Source organism: Malaclemys terrapin, chromosome 10, assembly GCF_027887155.1.
Source record: "Malaclemys terrapin pileata isolate rMalTer1 chromosome 10, rMalTer1.hap1, whole genome shotgun sequence".
NCBI classification, from domain to species: Eukaryota; Metazoa; Chordata; order Testudines; family Emydidae; genus Malaclemys; species Malaclemys terrapin.
The window spans coordinates 20,064,982-20,084,460 of NC_071514.1; the positions used below are offsets into that span (position 1 = coordinate 20,064,982).

The following is a 19,479-nucleotide window of genomic DNA, read 5'->3' on the forward strand; positions in this document are numbered from 1 at the left end:
AAGAAATTGGCAGGATTCTCTGTGGAGAGAGACATGGGGAAGGGGAGGGGTTGAGGAGGGAGTCAAAGGTGTTTTTGTCTTTTTTTTATTACTGTACAGTATTTCAGTAAAAGTAAAACTAATTGCCCTCCTCATGTCTGTTGTTTCTTATCTTGAATTAATTTCCTCATACTTAAGTATCTGTTTGTTCCTCAGTTTTATTGTCTATCTCTCTTCTGCTGTATACTTTCCCTATACAGTAACTCCTCACTTAAATCTTCCCGGTTAACGTTGTTTCATTGTTACATTGCTGATCAATTAGGAAACATGCTTTAAGGTTGTGCAATGCTCACTTATAACGTTGTTTGGCAGCCACCTGCTTTGTCCACTGCTTGCAGAAAGAGCAGCCCGTGGGAGCTAGCTGGTGGGGGCTTGGAACCGTGGGAGCTAGCTGGTGGGGGCTTGGAACCAGCAGCCCCTCATCAGCGCCCAGCTCCCCTAAGTTCCCTGTGAGGCAACTGCCCAGCAGGCTATCAATTGCCAGCAGTTCAGCTGTCCCTCCCCCCACTGCCATGTGCTGCTCCTGCCCTCTGCCTTGGAGCTGCTCCTGGGAGCCTCCTGCTTGCTGGGGGGAAGGGAGAGAGGACGGAAGAGAGGGGCTTATGTCAGGGTGTCCCTTTCCCCCTGCTCCTGCACCCCACTTATCCCTTCTCCATATAGAGCAGGGTGGGGACACAACAGGGCCCAAGATGGAGAGAGCTTGCTGGCCGCAGCTGCTGTCTCAACTTACTGATATACTTTAAAAGGCAATGTACTTAGAGTGGGGTCAGTGTACTTAAAGGGGCAATGCGCATCTCTCTCTCTCCCACACACAGCGTGTGTCTGTCTCTGTCTGCCATGCTGTCTCCCCTCCCTCCATTCGTGCTGCCTTGTAGAGTGTGAGGCTACATTAACAACAATGTGTTAACCCTTGAGGGCTCAGCTGAATGCTAGTTCATCATTTAGTAGTAAGGCATTCCCTGGGAAATATCCCACCCTCTAACTTCACCACCTCAACCAAGCTTCACAATCATCATTGCTGTGTACAGTATTAAATTGTTTAAAACTTATACTGTGTGTGTGTGTGTGTGTGTAGATAGATAGATAGATAGATAGATAGATAGATAGTTAGTTTTTTGTCCGGTGAAAAAATTTTCCCTGGAACCTAACCTCCCCTATTTACATTAATTCTTATGGAGAAACTGGATTCGCTTAACATCATTTCGCTTAAAGTTGCATTTTTCAGGAACATAACTACATTAAGTGAGGAGTTACTGTACTGTTTTCTTCTGCCTTCTCTTTAGTAAATCTGTCTTTTTAATCTGTTTTATTTCCTTTCTCTCCATTTTCTCCTCTTCCTCTTGAGTGTGTTTGCTGTTTTTGCCTTTTTCTCCATTTGTCCTCCCCTTTCTTCCACCACTTCCTTTAATACAACTTTATCCTTTCTCAAACATCTGGCTGCTTTTTCCTTTTTTATTTCTTCCTACCTTCATTGCATTAGCCCATATTTGCTAATGTAAACAGTCTAATGTAGCCTGCTAAAATCCAAGAACCTCCAATGGATTTTGGATGAATGTTAAAGGATTTTGAATCCATAAATGTTGAAATGATGTAAGCTTTGAATTTACGTCTTTGTTCAATAATTATAAGGTTCAATAAGGGCAGTATCCTGAGAAGTGCTGAACAGATGAAAATCCTATCGTCCATTAAACAAAATGCTGTCTCGATATTTGGGACTTATGTAACTGGGCATATATACATATGTATGCTTCCTAAACTAATGGAATTATTTTTCATTTTAAAAAGAGGCACCAGTTATCATAATTAGTCAAATTAACAAAAAATTAAGATACAAAACTTAAACAAATATGCACATCATTACAGCTGGTCCAATCTTTTATGATCAGCGTAATTGTGGGACATTAGTATTTCAGCAGAAACATAAATGTGCAACAGCAAATACTCTTTCAAGTTGATTTAGAAAATGGTAGATCTGTTTTCAGGAGTGCATGTTGTAAAAGCCATGGAATAGCTGTCTTTTCAGGCATAGCTTTTTGTTCAGAGGCTTTTGTCTTCAAGCATTTAATCTTGAAGAGGTTATCTCATGTTGACTTTCTGCAGTCCATCATCTGTTTTGTGAACTGGGTTGCTGTCAAGTTCAGAGAGACTTTTTCCCAAATATAATTCTTCATATTGCGGTTGTTCTAATTGAGGACATTTTCTCTCATTGCAGACTGTTTTGTATTTCTTTAAGGCAAGTGAGGCATTCTAGTGGTTAGTTGTAATTTGTTTTCTTCCGTGGATTTCCTGTCATGCACAAATGAACAGTTTTCTTCACCCTTGGTCCAAGACTTTTGTTTTCCTTGCCTGTGTGCATCTGTGTTTGCCTTCACCACAGGTCATAAAATATACTTACCCAGCTGAGATGAAGCTGATTCTCAGTGGATGCCTGACGAAAACTAATCTACTATTCTATAACTTAATTTGGTTTTACCATCATATTCAGGATCACAAGGTCACAATGCATTAATATATTTTTTCTTCTAGAGCAACCTTGATTATACTGTAGTTCAAATCTATCAGGTTATTTAAGACTGATCAAAAACTTCAGTGAATCATTCTGACAATTCCATTTAGTCCTCTATTTTCAGATGCTCTTCATGTTTTACTGCAACAAAGAAATTACTTCAGCTGACAAAAATAGCCTTATGAAGTGTGAGGCTTACACACACAATATGTCTGTGCACATCGGGGCCTGTGCAACCTATTAGGTGGTCGCCTAGGGCGCTAGCATTTGGGGGGCAGCATTTTCTTTGGCGGCAACCGCGGCAGCCGGATCTTCGGCCGCCCCAGTCGTTGTCGTCATTTAGGCGGAGGGAGCTGGGGAAGGGGGTGCGGGGAGGGCCGCCTGCAGCAACTAAGGGGGGGGTGGCACGCAGGGGAACTCTCCGCCCCAGCTCACCTCTGCTCTGCCTCCTCCCCTGAGCATGCCACCCCGCTCTGCTTCTCTCCCTCCCAGGCTTGCGGTGCCAAACAGCTGATTAGCACCGCAAGCCTGGGAGGTGGGAGAAGTGGAGCAGCGACAGTGTGCTCAGGGAGGGGGCGGAGCAGAGGTGAGCTAGGGTGGGGAGCTGCTACACGGCTCCAGGCCGGGGGGAGGCGCCTCAGGGCGGAGGGGGGGGGTGGGGAGCTGCCGCGGGGGGGGGGGGGTGCCTCAGGGCGGATGGGGGTGGGGAGCTGCCGCGGGGGGGGGGCGCCTCAGGGCGGGGGGGGCGCAAGGTGGAAGTTTCGCCTAGGACGTGAAACATCCTTGCAGCGGCCCTGGTGCATATGCACATCGTCAGTGCCCACATAAAAGTCCATCTGCTCACTCTGAATAAATTTCTACCAAAACTCTGCTGCTCCATGTTTTTCTTCTTCAGCTAATTCTTTGGGCTGGCAGAGGTGTGGAGAAGGCAGAAGATGGTGTCTCAAAGACTTGGGATATTTACTATCTAGCGTTCCAACCCATGGAATGCTAGGACCAGTAGTCATGCTCCTGTTTATTTTTCTATGGGCCATAATCATCCCCTATGTGAAAAATCTCTAAGGAGTCTGAACAGTTGGAAGGCTAAGTTACAGATTTAGTTGCTGCAACACATAAAAAAACTCTGTGAAATAGGAAGAGCTAAGGATCCGTGTTCCAATAACGGCAGTAGTGTTAGTGCTTTTAATAAATATGGTCTAATTTGCCAGGGTACCTATTGTATATTCACAAAATATAGATTAATATCTCAAGATACAGAAAATGGATTAAACATCCTTGGTTGTTGTCAGGGCCAGCTCCAGGGTTTTGGCTGCCCCAAGCAGCCAAAACAAACAAACAAACAAACAAAAAAAAGCCGCGATCGCGATCTGCGGCGGCAATTCGGCGGGAGGTCCTTCGCTCCCAGGCGGAGTGAGGGACCGTCCGCCAAATTGTCACCGAATACTTGGACGTGCCGCCCCTCTCCGGAGCGACCGCCCCAAGCACCTGCTTGAGAAGCTGGTGCCTGGAGCCGGCCCTGGTTGTTGTAAACATACAACCTTTCACCAAGTGATATTTCATCTGCGGTGAAATTTCTTTGCACCACATTTTGTAAAGAACATTTTGTCTGGAATGTATATCCCAGAGTAGTTTAAATGGGATTTTGACATGGGAATCTTAAATCCAGGGTCTGATGTGTATCCTACTGGAATTAAACATAGCCCACAAAACCTATGACACAGATGTGATATCTCACAATACTATCTCTGTATTCAATAAAAAGTCTATAACAACAGGTCAAGAGGCCATGGACTCAACAGACTATATATTGGAGATGGTGACACAAAGTTTTTTCAAGAAAGAAGGTGGCATAGTTTAAAGTTGTTGCTTCTTAGTAAGAAGCAAATATAAAAAAGTATTAAAAAGCGTGATTTGTATTTGTATGTTAGCAGTGAGATTTCAAGTTGACCTTGATTTCGAAGATCTAACTGAAGATACAAAAAATATGTATATTTCATCAGCTGAAGACATAAAGGAAGACGGTAAACGTAAAATGGATATGCCAAAAGAGTCCAAAACCATAAAAGAGGTTTGCTTTATACTAATTATAAAGTTATACACAATATGTAGTTTGTATTTCCATTCATTGCTTTTCTGAAAAAACATTTTTCCTTTTTACTCTTCCTTCTGCTTTCTCTCGCAGAGGATTTAGGTCATGATGATCTACCCTCTTTCCCTTTGGAATCAATTCCTGTAGCCAAGTCCACCTCCCTGTGCCAAAACTAAGTAAACAGGCTTGATGCATGAGGTTTTGCAGTGGTCAGAGTTGGGGAACAGAATCCTCCCCAGGCTGCTGCTGCTACTGCATCACACCACTCACATTAAGTGGGGGGATTTTCCACTTGGTCTATTTTGTGGATCCACTACAATATCCACCAAAACCCTCCAACATACTCCCTCAGAGGATGCCCTCTCTCACCTCCCAGTGCAGTATATATAATTCTAATGAACTTTGCTCCATCTTGTACACTGCACAACCCCACTGCTTCTACTTTCTCGGGCCTTTCACCCAAATGAAGAGATTGAGGTCAGGATTTGCCCCTACGAACTTGGGGTATTATATTTACCCGTGTGGCTTATGTAACTTTAGGGTCCTGACACTGGGGAATAAAGTCATAGTTTAGTTAGAGAAGACATTTGCCTGAATCAATTATGTCATTGCAAATACACAAATAAAGAGCGATTTGGATATCAGAACTGTAGGGAGATGTTTCATAAGTGATCAAAATAAAGGTGTATAAAATGCCTCTAGTCAAAATTTTTTACATCAAACACCTAACCCCATATTTAGAAACCTAAATGAATGGGCTGATTTTCAGGAGTGCTGAGTATCCACAATCCCAACTGAAGTCAGTGGAAGAGCAACAATTCTGAACTGCAGTCCATTTGATCAGATGCCCACGAGTCCCTTTAAATGCCTAACTTTAGGTGCCCAAGTTTAATATGTTGGCTGTTATTGTTTTTATTATTGTAATACACATTTCTAAGGCCTCAATCAGCATAGCATCTAGGAATTTGCAATACAGGCATTTAATAGTAGGTACCAATGAGAAAGCAGTTCTTGACCTCTCCCCCTCACTAATAAAGTTGGGTAGATGAAGAAGACCTGTGGGGGGTTGGTCCTGAGTATTCAGCCAAGGTCATTCCAAACTCTGTTATTAGAACACTGCCTGCAGAAAGACGAGTCCTGCATCATACCCTGAAAGTATGGTAATTCAGATTCAACCTGATCTTTGGGGAGGGTAGTGAATTCCACAACTGGGTGCCTCCCATTGAAAACATCCTACCTACTGACTATGCAGGTTTGAACCTTGGTTGCCTCAGCTGTAATATCCCTCTCAATTGCAGCTGTTGCAATGGGGAATGGAGTAATGAGTGTTTTTTCAGATAATCAGGCTTTAATTAATTCAGCACTGTAAGGAAGAGAAACACTATTTTTAAGTGAACCATAGTTTCTGGGAAGACTTGGAGGGCGTACCAAAGTAGAGTGCATTGTAATAGTCCATAGCTGGAGACGACAAATGCATGGATAACCAAGGCAATGTCAGAATCTAAGAAGTACAGGCATCATTTCCTGGCCAGCCAAATACTGAAATACTGTCCTCTGTTAGATGGGTAAGGAATTGAATAAATAAATAGAGCTATCAGGAGTACTACTGTAAATTAGGAGTAATTCCATTCATGTAAATATATTTATACCAGTTTAAAACTAGTGTAAGCAACATCTGAATCAGAATGTCATATTTTCCTGTGATATACATGGAAAATAAGAATAACCCAAGGAGATGCTTATTTAAAAACCAGAGGCAGTTATAGACTAAAACAATGTTTTTAAAAATATTAAACCAATAACAGTCTATTTAACAGGTGGTCAAAATATGAAATATCAGTAGCCACTGAATATATCATACGGTATTATTTAAACTCCATTTTACTGGTCCAAATCCCAAAATATGTGAGAGAAAATCACTTTTCCCATTTGCTCACTGTGTCTAAGCTGCACATTCTTATCCTATCCCAGTTGCAAGATATTTCAGAGAAACACCTAACCTCTTCCGAGGTGGCATTCAAGCAGCCAGCTACCATTCCATTATCAACTCTAACTGTCTGCTTTAGAGTAGGACCAGACCAGACTGAACTGCTAGAGATCACTATCAACAGCCACACTTGTTGTAGCCATTTAAAGCATCAAGCAACATGAGCTGGACATGACAGACAAGTCTAAGAGGTTGTGGGTAACCCTACATTTTTCATGCAACACTGCTTTGCCAGAAGCCACCTCCCTCCTCCTTGCCACAAAGGAGCTTGTTGGCCTGAATTTCTGTCTCTGGTAAACAAAATGCTGTAACTCCTAGCACAACCAGTCTGGAGCAAGTTAATTTTGTTTTTTAAGTTTTCAGTTTAATCTCAGAACATTTTTAATTGAATTTATTATGATTTTCATCATTACAATATTAATCTCCTTTTTCATGAGACCAAAAAAATAAATAAATCCTTTTTTGCTATTTATACCTAAAGTAGAAACTTTTAAACATAAGCTTAGATTTTATTGGGTGAAATACTGGCAGCATGGACCAAATACCGTGGGGGGACCTCAAAATGCTATCAAGCGCAGCTGATACAATTGAAATTACCAAAAAAGTAGAGACTGTCACGCTCTGATGTAGTTCTGCGTGGATGGGGCAGGGGCACTTCTTACTACTCCTCTGCAGGAAAAAGATGCTTGTGAAAAATCAGTTTACCTATGAAAAATCTCCTTGCATATTGTTTCATAAATATACACACTGCATAAACATAGACCTAGAACCAGATTAAACTGGTTAAATCTAGAACAACTTCAGTGAAATAGAAATGTGCTAGATTTGTGTTGGCAAAACAGATCAGAATCTGGCCCTTACACTCCAGTTAAATCACTTACATAAAATATGGTTCTGAGTGTCGTCAATATATAGATTCATAGATTCATAGATTATAGGACTGGAAGGGACCTCGAGAGGTCATTGAGTCCAGTCCCCTGCCCACATGGCAGGACCAAATACTGTCTAGACCATCCCTGATAGACATTTATCTAACCTACTCTTAAATATCTCCAGAGACGGAGATTCCACAACCTCCCTAGGCAATTTGTTCCAGTGTTTAACCACCCTGACAGTTAGGAACTTTCCTAACTATAACCAACCTTTTGTCTAGGGAACTAATATGTTCACTCTCTGTCACAAGACAACTTCAAGAAAAGCAATAAATAAAACAACAGAAGTTACTTACCATCCAGAAAAGGACACCTATGAAGGGTATAGTTGATGCATGAGAACACATTTAATCCTAAAAATAGTGATTTTACACTCTGAATGTCAGTCTCTTAATCACAAGTTTCAGAGTAACAGCCGTGTTAGTCTGCATCCGCAAAAAGAAGAACAGGAGTACTTGTGGCACCTTAGAGACTAACAAATTTATTAGAGCATAAGCTTTCGTGGACTACAGCCCACTTCTTCGGATGCATATAGAATGGAACATATAATGAGGAGATATATATACACACATACAGAGAGCATAAACAGGTGGGAGTTGTCTTACCAACTCTGAGAGGCCAATTAATTAAGAGAAAAAAAAAAAAAAAACTTTTGAAATGATAATCAAGCTAGCCGAGTACAGACAGTGTGATAAGAAGTGTGAGAGTACTTACAAGGGGAGATAGAGTCAACGTTTGTAATGGCTCAGCCATTCCCAGTCCTTATTCAAACCGGAGTTGATTGTGTCTAGTTTGCATATCAATTCTAGCTCTGCAGTCTCTCTTTGGAGTCTGTTTTTGAAGTTTTTCTGTTGTAATATAGCCACCCGCAGGTCTGTCACTTAATCTTGATTTCAGTTTTATTTCCATATGCTCATCAACTCTCAATATTCCTGAAAATAATTTGTCTTTCTGACTGGCTCTTGCAGCTCTGTATCTTCCTGTCACCCTGGGAAGCAGTATAGAAGTGGCACTTTTCCAGCCTCTGTAGTGGCCAAATCCTTTAATGAAGCAAGAACATACGTGCACTGCACTGCTGATACATATCAGCTCTTTCCAGCAATGAGTCTAGATCATAGCAAAAATTAATTTATTTTCTCTGGATTTAGACACACATTTTTAATTAAAAAAATAAAAAACCTTGACTTTTCACCAGTGTAATCTCTTAAATTAATTTTCCTATATACAGCTACATTTAAAAAAAAAAACATGATTTAAAAATTGAAAACTGAAAAATAATGTTGCTATTGACACAGAATTTCAGTGGAAGAATGGAGGGAAAGGAAAAACATGAACGTATTACAATTGTAACAAGTAATATTTCAGTCCTGTCATGTCTTGGAAAATAACTACTGTATTTTCCTACTCAATATTATGCCAGATTTGTAATTTTTTTGCATAGCTTTATATTTGGCCTACAAAATCAAAGGGACACTTTCAACTTACATTTGGCACAAAATTAAATAAATTTCTCACAATTAAAAAATATCCCAGTGAAAACAGATGTTTTAAAAGAAATAGACATCTCTGCAGTGTCTGAAACCATTACATTGCAGCGCTGAGAACCTAAAAGTGAAAGTGATTATAAACAAAAGCAAAATTAGCTTCATTCTCCAAGCTGTGAAAAATACTGAAAAAGAAAGGGGATAAATCATATCAAGTAAATTGGAATTTAATGTTTTTTCACTTTTAATTATGGTATTATTCGTAATGTGGTTTTTTAAAAAAGTGTGTGTTTACATATAGGGTCAAATCCTTAGCTAGGGTAATTCATCGTAGCTCCAGGGAAGTCCTGCTGAATTGCACCAGCTGTGGATCTGGCCTTAAATTCCAGAAAAATGTTTTTCTTTAGTCCCTTTAAATTACAGCATCTGCTTAAAAATAAAATCAGACAAAAGTTCAATTTTTACCTAGTATTGTTACAAGTTACACTTAATATTACTTTGTCAAAAAAATTTAAAACTGTGTTCATGTCAGTCATTTCCTTTTGTTGACAAGTCCCAATGCCTGGGTTTATTCCACTTCCGTCTAATCTTTTTGTTCACCCCTCTTCCTCTCCATTTATAAAGTTCCTACTCACCTTAGTACATGAGTATCTTAGCTCTGCATTAACATTAACAATAGCCAGATTGTGATCTCCCATAATAAGCATGAATATTGTACAATATAGTTTGAAATGAAGTTCAGTAACCACAGGATAGTCATTTAACACACATATTAGTTTAAATTGAATATTCCTAATAGATTGCATTGATATAAAATATAATTAAAATGAGCTGGAGTTTACTGGCAGTTGTTGTTCATGTGCCTCAGGAGAAATTTCACCTCAAAGGACTTGATCTTGCTGTGATTGAAGTCTATGGGAGTTTTACTATGTTAAGTAAAGACGTGATACAGTCTCCTATAATACTGACAAGAAACACAAGTGCATTCCCGTGTTTTAGCACAGATGACTACCCCCAGTCTTCTATAGAGACAATAGTATCTGGTTATCCTGGGTTCACAATAAGTAGCATATTAACTTTTTTATAATTTAAGGATTTTTAGAATTTTTTTTTTCATTTCTCATCAAGGATATTTGATAATATGTATATCCCAAATTCCATTTTGCTATATTATTATATTTGCAAGAAAATTAGTCCTATAATAATATGCTTAGCTGACCTTTATCCACTCTGTACAGTCCTGTTATATTGGCTCAGGTCCCGACTTCCAGCGTGTACTCTTCAGAATCGGTGGTCGAAGTCCTCTGGTCTCATATTATCTTAAGCTGCATGAAATCACTGATGGTGTCTCAAGCTATTTGACTTACAAGATGAATCGTACTGAAATTTGCAAGCTACCATATCCTTTTCTGCTGTAATCTGAGCTGTGTTTTTATAAACCATTCTTCTAAGCCTTTAACTAAAATGGTTTAATATAGCCAAAGGAAAAAAAAAGTGAATGCATTTCTAAAGTCTACCCATGCATTTTGTTTTCTTTTTTCATTATGTTCAAGATAGTCTGACAGTTTTCTCTTCGCTAGACTAAAACAGACCACAGTAATGCAGAATATCTCATCAAGCGGTTAGAGCAAAACAGAAAAATTTAGCAGATGTACAGCATAAAGATGGAATGTGATTGGTCTCTGATCCTGTTATCCCTTAACATAACATATTATTTAAAATGTCTACATGAAACTTCTCCATAACTTTTTGTCTTTTATTTTTATATATCAGAGATAAGTCTGAACCAGAAACATAAATCCAAAACTTCCCAAATATTAGGGAAACTCATATCCGAATTCCAGCTTCACAGATCAACCTATTTCTATTTTCAGCTTGAACCAGAACCCTGGATCCAAACACCTCTAAATAAGTTCAGATTCAGATCTGAACCTGGATATGAACTGTGTGATCTGGACACATCTCTGGTATAGGTCTGCCTAAACCTTGGGAGATTCCATCTGTTGTGTTGTGGTGACTACAGTGTACCTATCACTTGTGTTTACATTTTAAACCAATGAGTTTGGAAACTGAGGGTTTATTAATTAATTTTGTTCTTTCTTACGTGTATAATTGTTTCCAGCTTGTCTGTTTTTGGTGGATTTAATGATTCTCTATAAAGATTAATACATGAGTTCCCTCAGGCATTTTCTGATGTGAATTTTCATAGTTGGGATCTCCAGTGTACCAAAATGTTTCCACATGATAGATTGGGAAGGGGGGGGGAGGGGGACTGTTCTGCAACCATTTGGCAGTTTATTTCATTTTTGGTAGGGATTTAAATATCAATCTTTATTTTAGTTATACTGGATCAGGATTTTTAGTATTAGAGATAGTGCTTTATAATTATTTACATAGTAGCTAATACAGTTTAACTGAAGTCACAGTTCATTTACACAGTACATTAATGCCAGTGGATATTATAGGCCTGATTCTTCTCTCTCTCCAGCTGTACTCCAATGTAATTCCAATTACTTCAGTATGTTAGGGGCCAGATTCTGACCTTCGTTACAGCAGTTTAAATCCTGAGCAACTCCACTGAGTATGGCAAGTTCTGCAATAACGTGTGGTATACTGGAAGATTCATTTATGTCCTTTTACATTTTATAACTTACTATTTTTAATATTCTTTGAGGTTTCTTTTATTTTCTTGAAATATGCAAGTTAGTAATGTTATTAAGCTGACTAGTGGGATAAGTTCAGTCTTTTTGTGAAATCTGGTTATGGGAGGTTAGACTAAAAATATTGCTAAGTTGTTCTTCAGATTGTGAGCAGAGGGCCCCAAAAATAGATTATCTGCCTTGTGTATGGGTATGCTGAATGCAGACGCTTCCCCTTGAGTGCACCCACCCTGGGCAGCCATCATTTGTCCCTTTATATATAAAGATTAAATAGGTAAATTAACCCATGGGTGGTTCATACATCAGCTTTTGTAGCAACTTTCATTGTAATACACAATGTGCATGATCTTGATTTTCAAAAATGTTCAGATTTTCTCTCTGAAAAGTATGAATTGTGAATTCATGGAATCACAGGTTTTATTACAGTCTCACTTTCTAAATGCTGGAAACACTATATAGCCCACATCCAAGTCATCCCTAAAAAACAAGATGTTGATGTTTTTCATAGCTTGATTTAATAGCTTCGTGACGTTGCATCCCATAAAGCTTTATGGAAATATGCTTATGAATGTAAATATGACATAACTGGAATATGTTTTATGCTACATATGCCGTGTAACATATCTTTGCAAAGGTTATGTTCTACTGAATATATTCATCCTATTTGTATGCATGTATCATTTTTATATTCTAAGTTATGAATATTGGCTGTGTACTTGTTTGATTTTAAGTAGCCTTAGTAAGGCATTTGGTCAGCTTCTTTAGAAAGGAATTTGCAAGTTAAGTGCCCAATCAAGAAACACATAACGGACAGTGGCTCTTGGAAGCCTCCAATCCACATAAGAAGTCTACCTGAGGACATTCAAGGTAGCATGTGAATAATGGCTGCCACCTGTAAAATTCTGAGTGATGCATGGACATGTGACTTGCCTATGTGACTCCAAAACTCCATCTTGTAGCTGGGATTCTACACGGGGGGAGGGAGGGGGACCACCCACAAGAGAAAGTCTTTTAATCCCCTTGGAGACCTCTCCATTTTGTCTTCAGATGGCTCAAGAGATAGCCTCTCCACCCCCAAAGGATACCTGAAAGAAACTGGAACAAAGAACAGTAACCACGGGTGGTGTGAGTGATTGCTGGACCCAGACTAAAAGAAGGCTAGTCTGTAAAAGACACTTACTGGAACATCTCTGAGCGTGAGATTTCATCTGTAATCATTGTCTTACTGCAATGTTTCCCAAACTTGGGACTCCGCTTATGTAGGGAAAGCCCCTGACGGGCTGGGCAGGTTTGTTTACCTGCTACGTCTGCAGGTCCGGCCGATCGTGGCTCCCACTGGCCGTGGTTTGCTGCTCCAGGCCAATGGGAGCCGCTGGAAGCGGCGCGGACCAAGGGACATACTGGCCGCCGCTTCCAGCAGCTCCCATTGGCCTGGAGCAGTGAACCGCGGCCAGTGGGAGTCGTGATCGGCCGAACCTGCGGACGCAGCAGGTAAACAAACCGGCCCGGCCCGCCAGGGGCTTTCCCTACACAAGCGGCGTCCCAAGTTTGGGAAACACTCTTACTGTATTAGGTGTAGACTTGCGTGTTTTATTTTATTTTGCTTGGTAATTCATTTTGTTCTGTCTGTTATTACTTGGAACAACTTAAATCCTACTTTTTGTATTTAATAAAATCACTTTTTTACTTATTAATTAACCCAGAATATGTATTAATACCTGGGGGGGCAAACAGCTGTGTATATCTCTCTATCAGTGTTATAGAGGGTGAACAATTTATGAGTTTATCCTGTATAAGTGTTATACAGGGTAAAACGGATTTATTTGGGGTTTGGACCCCATTGGGAGCTGGGCATCTGAGTGTTGGGGACAGAAACACTTCTTAAACTGTTTTCACTCAAGCCTGCAGCTTCTGAGGGACGTTGTTCAGACCTTGGTCTGGGTTTGTAGCAGGCTAGCGTGTCTGGCTCAAACAGACAAGGTTCTGGAGTCCCAAGCTGGCAGGGAAAGCGGGTTAGAAGTAGTCTCAGCACATCAGTTGGCAATCCCAAAGGGGGTTTTATGATCCAACCCGTCACAAGCTTAAAACCATCTATTCATTTCACAGCTAAAACAGAACAAGATGGATGGTCTTTCATGCATTAAATAATGAGCAGGAGGCAGCTCATGAAGACATGTTAAGAAAAATCTAAAAACCCCTAAAACATGGACAAATATCTACATTTCAGTGCACCACTCAGATCTTGACGCAGCACGGAACATCATAAAATAACTCAAGTGCACAATTTTGGCCGCAGACTTAGAGCATCTTTGGAGAAGAATGGTTACTCCCTTTGTCATTAATGGCACTTGTTACAAAGTCATAATTTACAAGAAAAAGAAACTCCTTATCTCCAGAAAATATATGTAGGAACTAAAGACAGCCTCCATTGAACATACAAAGCAAATAAGAGGAGATGCCATAAAATCAGAGTTCTAAGTATCATCCTTCTCACTAAATACTTCCTAGACATAGAAATGCAGAGTACAAAAGTCCATTCTGGAAACACTAAAACTATGAAAACCAGCCCAGTAGTCGGCACTTTCAAAGATAAATAAAAACATCAGGCAACAACTGGTGTTCTAATTTCATTTCGGAAATACAAAACCACCTACACTGGTGGAGGAAAAAGTATCTCATTAGTGGAGCTAAAACAAACCATTGAATTTCAAACTTTGTAAAAACCAAACCCTTTAGGCTTGTTTGGCAGAGCTCACAAACTCACTGCCACTTTGTTAATGATGAAATAAAAAATGTACTTAACTACCATCAAGCTTCATCGCTCAGATTGCTACAAGAAGTTAATGTTGCTTTCACAAGATCCTTCTGCCATCAACTACAGTGGCTCTAAATATGATTTTCTTGCTGTATGTGGGCAGCCGAAGGAGGAAGAACAGAAAGAGGGTCTGGAAAGAATGAACTGAGGTGAGACTACTATTTTAATTTAATGCTAACAGCTACATTTTATAGATCCCACAACTCATTACATCATTCTATGATGGAAATCCAGTAACAAACTAGCTAGTATTGAGTAAAGGACACAGGTTATAGAATCCATCTAATAATGTGAAGGCTACTCAGTGACAATTGACTATACAATAGCTTATCTTTTGAAAACTTGTATAAGGAATTTGGGTGCCAGAAGAACAAAATCTGGTGGGATCTTCCGTAGCAGAGCACATGGGGGCAGATAAGCAATTATTTAAAACTATTTTGTCATCTCTCTGAAGAAAAGTAGGGTGGGATCCACAAAGGAATTTAGGCATTGCGATGCTGAGTGTTGTGGTGCCTAGAAAAATCACAGGAACAACACTGCAATCCACAAAGCCTGAGTTAGGGACCTAGGCTCCCTATATAATAAATAGGGAGAGAGAGGTGCCTTAGAATGTGAGCCACAATACCAGCATGGTAGATCGGGCGCCACCTCAGTTACCCAATGGGACATACTGACTAGAGGACTGTGTGCTAAGCCCTGCACCTCACACAGAGACAGGCACCTAAGTCTGGGTTGCAGGGAGGCACCCATGTCACTTGTGACCCAGCAACTGGGGAAAGATACGTGTTCAGCTGCCTAAGTCACGGGTCAGTCTGAAACAAAACAGCCAGGGGAGAGGAAGGCCCTCTGTTGTAACCTTCAGCCTCATCGATAGGATACTCATCCAGCATGTGGGAGCTCCCTTGGTTCACACCCCCCTCTTCCTGATGAGGAGAAGGGATTTGAATAGGGATCTGCCGAGGCTCACATAAGAGTTCTAACCACTAAGCTATGAAATACTCTAATGTGTCCATTTCTCCTATTGAAGTTGTTCCACTTTAATTACATAATTTAATAATGACGTCTTAATTGGGCCAATGAAAGAGATTGAATGCCTCTATAGTCTAGTGATTAGGGCACTCACTTGAGAGGTAGCCGATCCCTGTTCAAATCCTGTCTTCCTCCTCAGGAGGAAGAGGGACTCAAACCAGGCAGGAGGTCTCCCACATCAGAGGTGAGTACCTTATCCACGAGGCTGGCAGTTTTAAGGGGGAGTCCCCTCCCCACTCAAGCTGTTTGACGTGAACTTGCCTGAGGGGCCTGATCTGATAGGTGCCCTATCAGCATGCCTACTGGATCAGGCACCTTCACACAACTTAGGTGGCCAAATGGCTCTTTCCCAGTTTGTGAATCGCCCAGGACCTTACACAGAAGACAGGCGCCCAGATACCTGGAGTGAGGCTGCAGAGCGCATACTCCAGAGGCAAAAATGTCAGGGCTGAGTGAGTTTAGGTCCCTACAGGGTTAGGAAGCAATTGAACAGCAGTTTTGTGTTTCACAGTGGTGCCTACAAAATGTGACTTAGATGCCTACCCAGGGGACTTAGGTGCCTAATTACCTTTGTGGATTGCACCAGTAGTCACTCCATCTACCCCAGCTAGAGTCCACAGTTGTATGAATAGTACCCCATGGTCAAAGGTCAAGAAGACAGCTGACAGACCTAAGAGAGTGAACCTGGATACCGAGATTATCAACTATCAACCAGCAAGATCAATACAGTTTCTATGCTACATCCAGTCCAAACAAACAAATTGACTGGAATCAAGGAAATCTGAACACTCTGAATATTGAAACAGGGCAATAACTGAAGAGTTTGTCAGCATCAAGATTTTTTTCTTTATTTATTTGGAGTGAGGTTGTAGTAACTGCTTCTTTCAAAGAAGCTGGCATCTTGCTTCCCTGCTGGGAAGTACTGAAAATCAGCTTCAACAGTGGCCCATCACCTCCCCATTAGCCTTTTCTGAGTTACAGATCTTCAGCTACATCTGTTTATCTCCACCAAGAAACAAAGACCTGGCCAGGACATTAGTCCACAACCTTTCACTCTGTCAGCTGGGCTTGTGAGAAGAAGGAACTAAAGAAAAGGGTTTTGAAAACTCATCATCTGTTCTGCTGTTGACATAGTTGATTTCCTCCATAAAGAATTATACAGGAATTTAGTTGAAAATACCCTCAGGGTTCAGGCTTTTGCCATAAAAGATTTTAAAAGCAATGTAATAGTATTTTTCTTGGTCTTCAGCCCCTTCCCTCCCCCCCCATTAAGTTCCTTGAGGTCATAGTTAATATCTGGCTTAGATCAAGTATATGGCTCTACTATGTAGCCTTCACTTAATTTTAAGGAAGTTCTGTAAATCCTTACTAGAGTCCCTTGGTTCAGATACATTTTATTTCCTATTTTTTAGTGTGGTTGTTAACTCAGCTATGGAAGTAAGGGAGTTGGGGTTAGGTTCTGTAGAATTTCAAAAAAACTCATAGCCTGTACAGTTCCTATTTCTTCTCAAAAATGGCTGTCTAAATTCCTCTTCAAGAATGCGTTTTCTCACCCAGTTCTGTCTAAATTCTTCAGAGAGAAGCCATCATATAACTTGCATATAAGGAACACTAGACTTTTATCATTTTGCATTTTTTATTTATATATTTGTTTGAATCTTTAAAAAAAAAATCAGATTCCATAAACACATCTCAATATTCTATAGGAAGGGGAAAACAAGGGTTACAAGAAAGGAAGATAATGAAAGATTCTAATCACACATATTCAGTTAGGGGAAAGGAAAACAGTTCTCCAACAATTAATCAGTACAATTTGCTCAAATATCAATTATAGATTGAATTAATGAAAAAAATCACAAAAAAATTAAAGCAGCATAACGAACAAAATTAAAAATGTCTGTCACCCAAGACAAAAAAAAAAGTTAACTCATTAACGAACATAGCTAAAAAGATCACTTAGGACACCTGGAAGTAGCTCTACAGTGAAAACAAATGAACTTCATTAGATTAATCAGGCAAAGAGAAAGTCTTTAATAATACCTTCAGTGGAAACTGCACTACAACTTGTATCCAAATCTGCTTCAGGATCCCTTGATTAACTAATTTGAAGTCAAGAAACCATTTGTTTTGATCATTGTCAAAGAGAAGATTTTTAATTCCCATCCAAAATCACACCCAATTTGGCTGGAAAGAAGACAGTTGCTTGGGCACCAATGTGTTCCAGCTGTAAGTAACTTTTGTATTGAATTGTGTCTGATGTGCCAAGATCATCATTGGAGAGAAGGTACATTTCTTTTTTATCTCTTCAATATTAATACATATTGTCTCCCAGGTATTAATTCTCCTGGCAAAGATCAATTCATCACGAATTTTGAGAAAGTTAAATAATCTGATTGATTTAATTTGGGGATGCAGTAGAAATTTTTTTGCCTGTTATCTGAGATTCTTTCCAATTTAAAATCTAGTCAATAAACCCAATGAGCATTTGACGCATCTGATTTGTTGCTTCTACATCAACCACCAATTCTTAAATACCAAGTAATCTCAAGGTTTTACTTTTAATTTCCATAACATTTTAATGATTAATCTGAAAGGTGGTTAATACTTTCAGCCTCACTTGATAATATTTTTACTCTCATTTTGCACTTTTCTCAGTAGGAATCTTGCACTGCGAGGAACTGAGTGCCAGGAACTGAAGATGAAATCCTGGCTCCACTGAAGTCAATGGCAAAACTCGCACTGACATCAAGGAGGCCAGGATTTCACCCCAAGTGAGACAATGTTCATCTGCTGATTTTACTGCTAAAGCATTGGAGCAGACCTCAGGAATCTTTCCAATGGCTTGGACTGAAGCTTTCTTTTTTCCTTCTATCTTGGCATTTTCCTGTACTTAAGACTTAGATGCTGAAGTAAAACCAAGGAACAAATCTCTGCAGAAGCAGCGAGTCTAACAAAAACTATCAATAAGTTTAGAGTGAAACAGCAATTCAGACCATTAGGGCCAGATTCATGCTGAGTAATAAAGTTCCACTGAAATAAATGAGACCGGGAAGGTGTTGAGTAGTATTCAGTGTGAATAGGGGTGGCAGAATCTGTACCTTTGTAAATAAGGAGCTCATCGTGGGAGGTACTGATGTCAGTGGCAGGATCAAGCCCTACAACAGGTTCTCAAACTGGGGGTTACGACCCCTAAAGGGGTTGCAAAGTTATTATGTGGAGGTTGCGAGTAAATGCCTCCCAGCAAGCTAGCAAGTCTGCTGTGAAAAGTGCTATTAACAAACATCATTTAAAAATAGTGTTAAATTAAAAACACTTTTTAAAATATTTATACAGGGGTCTCACTCAGAGGCTTGCTGTGCAAAAGGGGTTTGAGAATCACCGCCCTACAACATGGAGGAGAGCAATGCTTCCACCAGCTTCCTGGCAGCTGTCATCTTATTGCGGTGAACCAGGTTGATTAACAGAGGTGAAGGCCAAGGATAAACTGAAGGCTATGAAGATTTCCTTGCATTCTTATGAACAGACCCTCTCCAGCAGTGTAATTTCAGTTTTTTTCCATTGTTAAGTAACAGTTTAAAATCCACGCAGAAATTCACAGGAAGGTCAATCAGACTATCCTTTAGAAGTGCAGGCTTCATGGAACATGAAGATCATTACCTGAAAATTATTCTTTGACATGAGACCAGAAAGAGGGGGCACATATTAAGGGATTAGATCCAGGGTAGGGATAATTTTTTGTCTTTGTGTTATTGGTAATGGAATGGCAAAAGGAGAAAAGCTAAAACAAAAGAGCTGAGAATACAGGGTTGTGACAGGATGACTGGTTGTCTCTGTCTGCCTGACAACCACAAGCACACAGAATATCCATCAATCTGGTTTAGTGTAATTAGGTCACAGAGCACAATTTCCAATTAAAATATCACCTTTCCTTTGGCATC

At 40.0% G+C, this 19,479-nt stretch overlaps 2 protein-coding genes across 3 annotated transcripts in view; one reads left to right on the forward strand and one right to left on the reverse strand.

Moving 5' to 3' along the window:
• The window catches only part of FGF7 (fibroblast growth factor 7), a 119,967-nt gene extending 109,602 nt beyond the window's left edge, over positions 1-10,365 (reverse strand). Inside the window, exon 1 of the mRNA XM_054041552.1 lies at positions 10,257-10,365. The gene's annotated coding sequence lies outside the window, so the exon portion shown is untranslated. The remainder of the gene's footprint in view (positions 1-10,256) is intronic.
• FAM227B (family with sequence similarity 227 member B) overlaps positions 1-19,479 on the forward strand; it is a 175,359-nt gene that overhangs the window by 148,433 nt on the left and 7,447 nt on the right. For both annotated transcript variants that reach the window (XM_054041545.1, XM_054041546.1), the window contains exons 12-13: positions 4,474-4,613; positions 10,276-10,435. In XM_054041545.1, the coding sequence (XP_053897520.1) occupies positions 4,474-4,613; positions 10,276-10,435 (300 nt within the window). The remainder of the gene's footprint in view (positions 1-4,473; positions 4,614-10,275; positions 10,436-19,479) is intronic.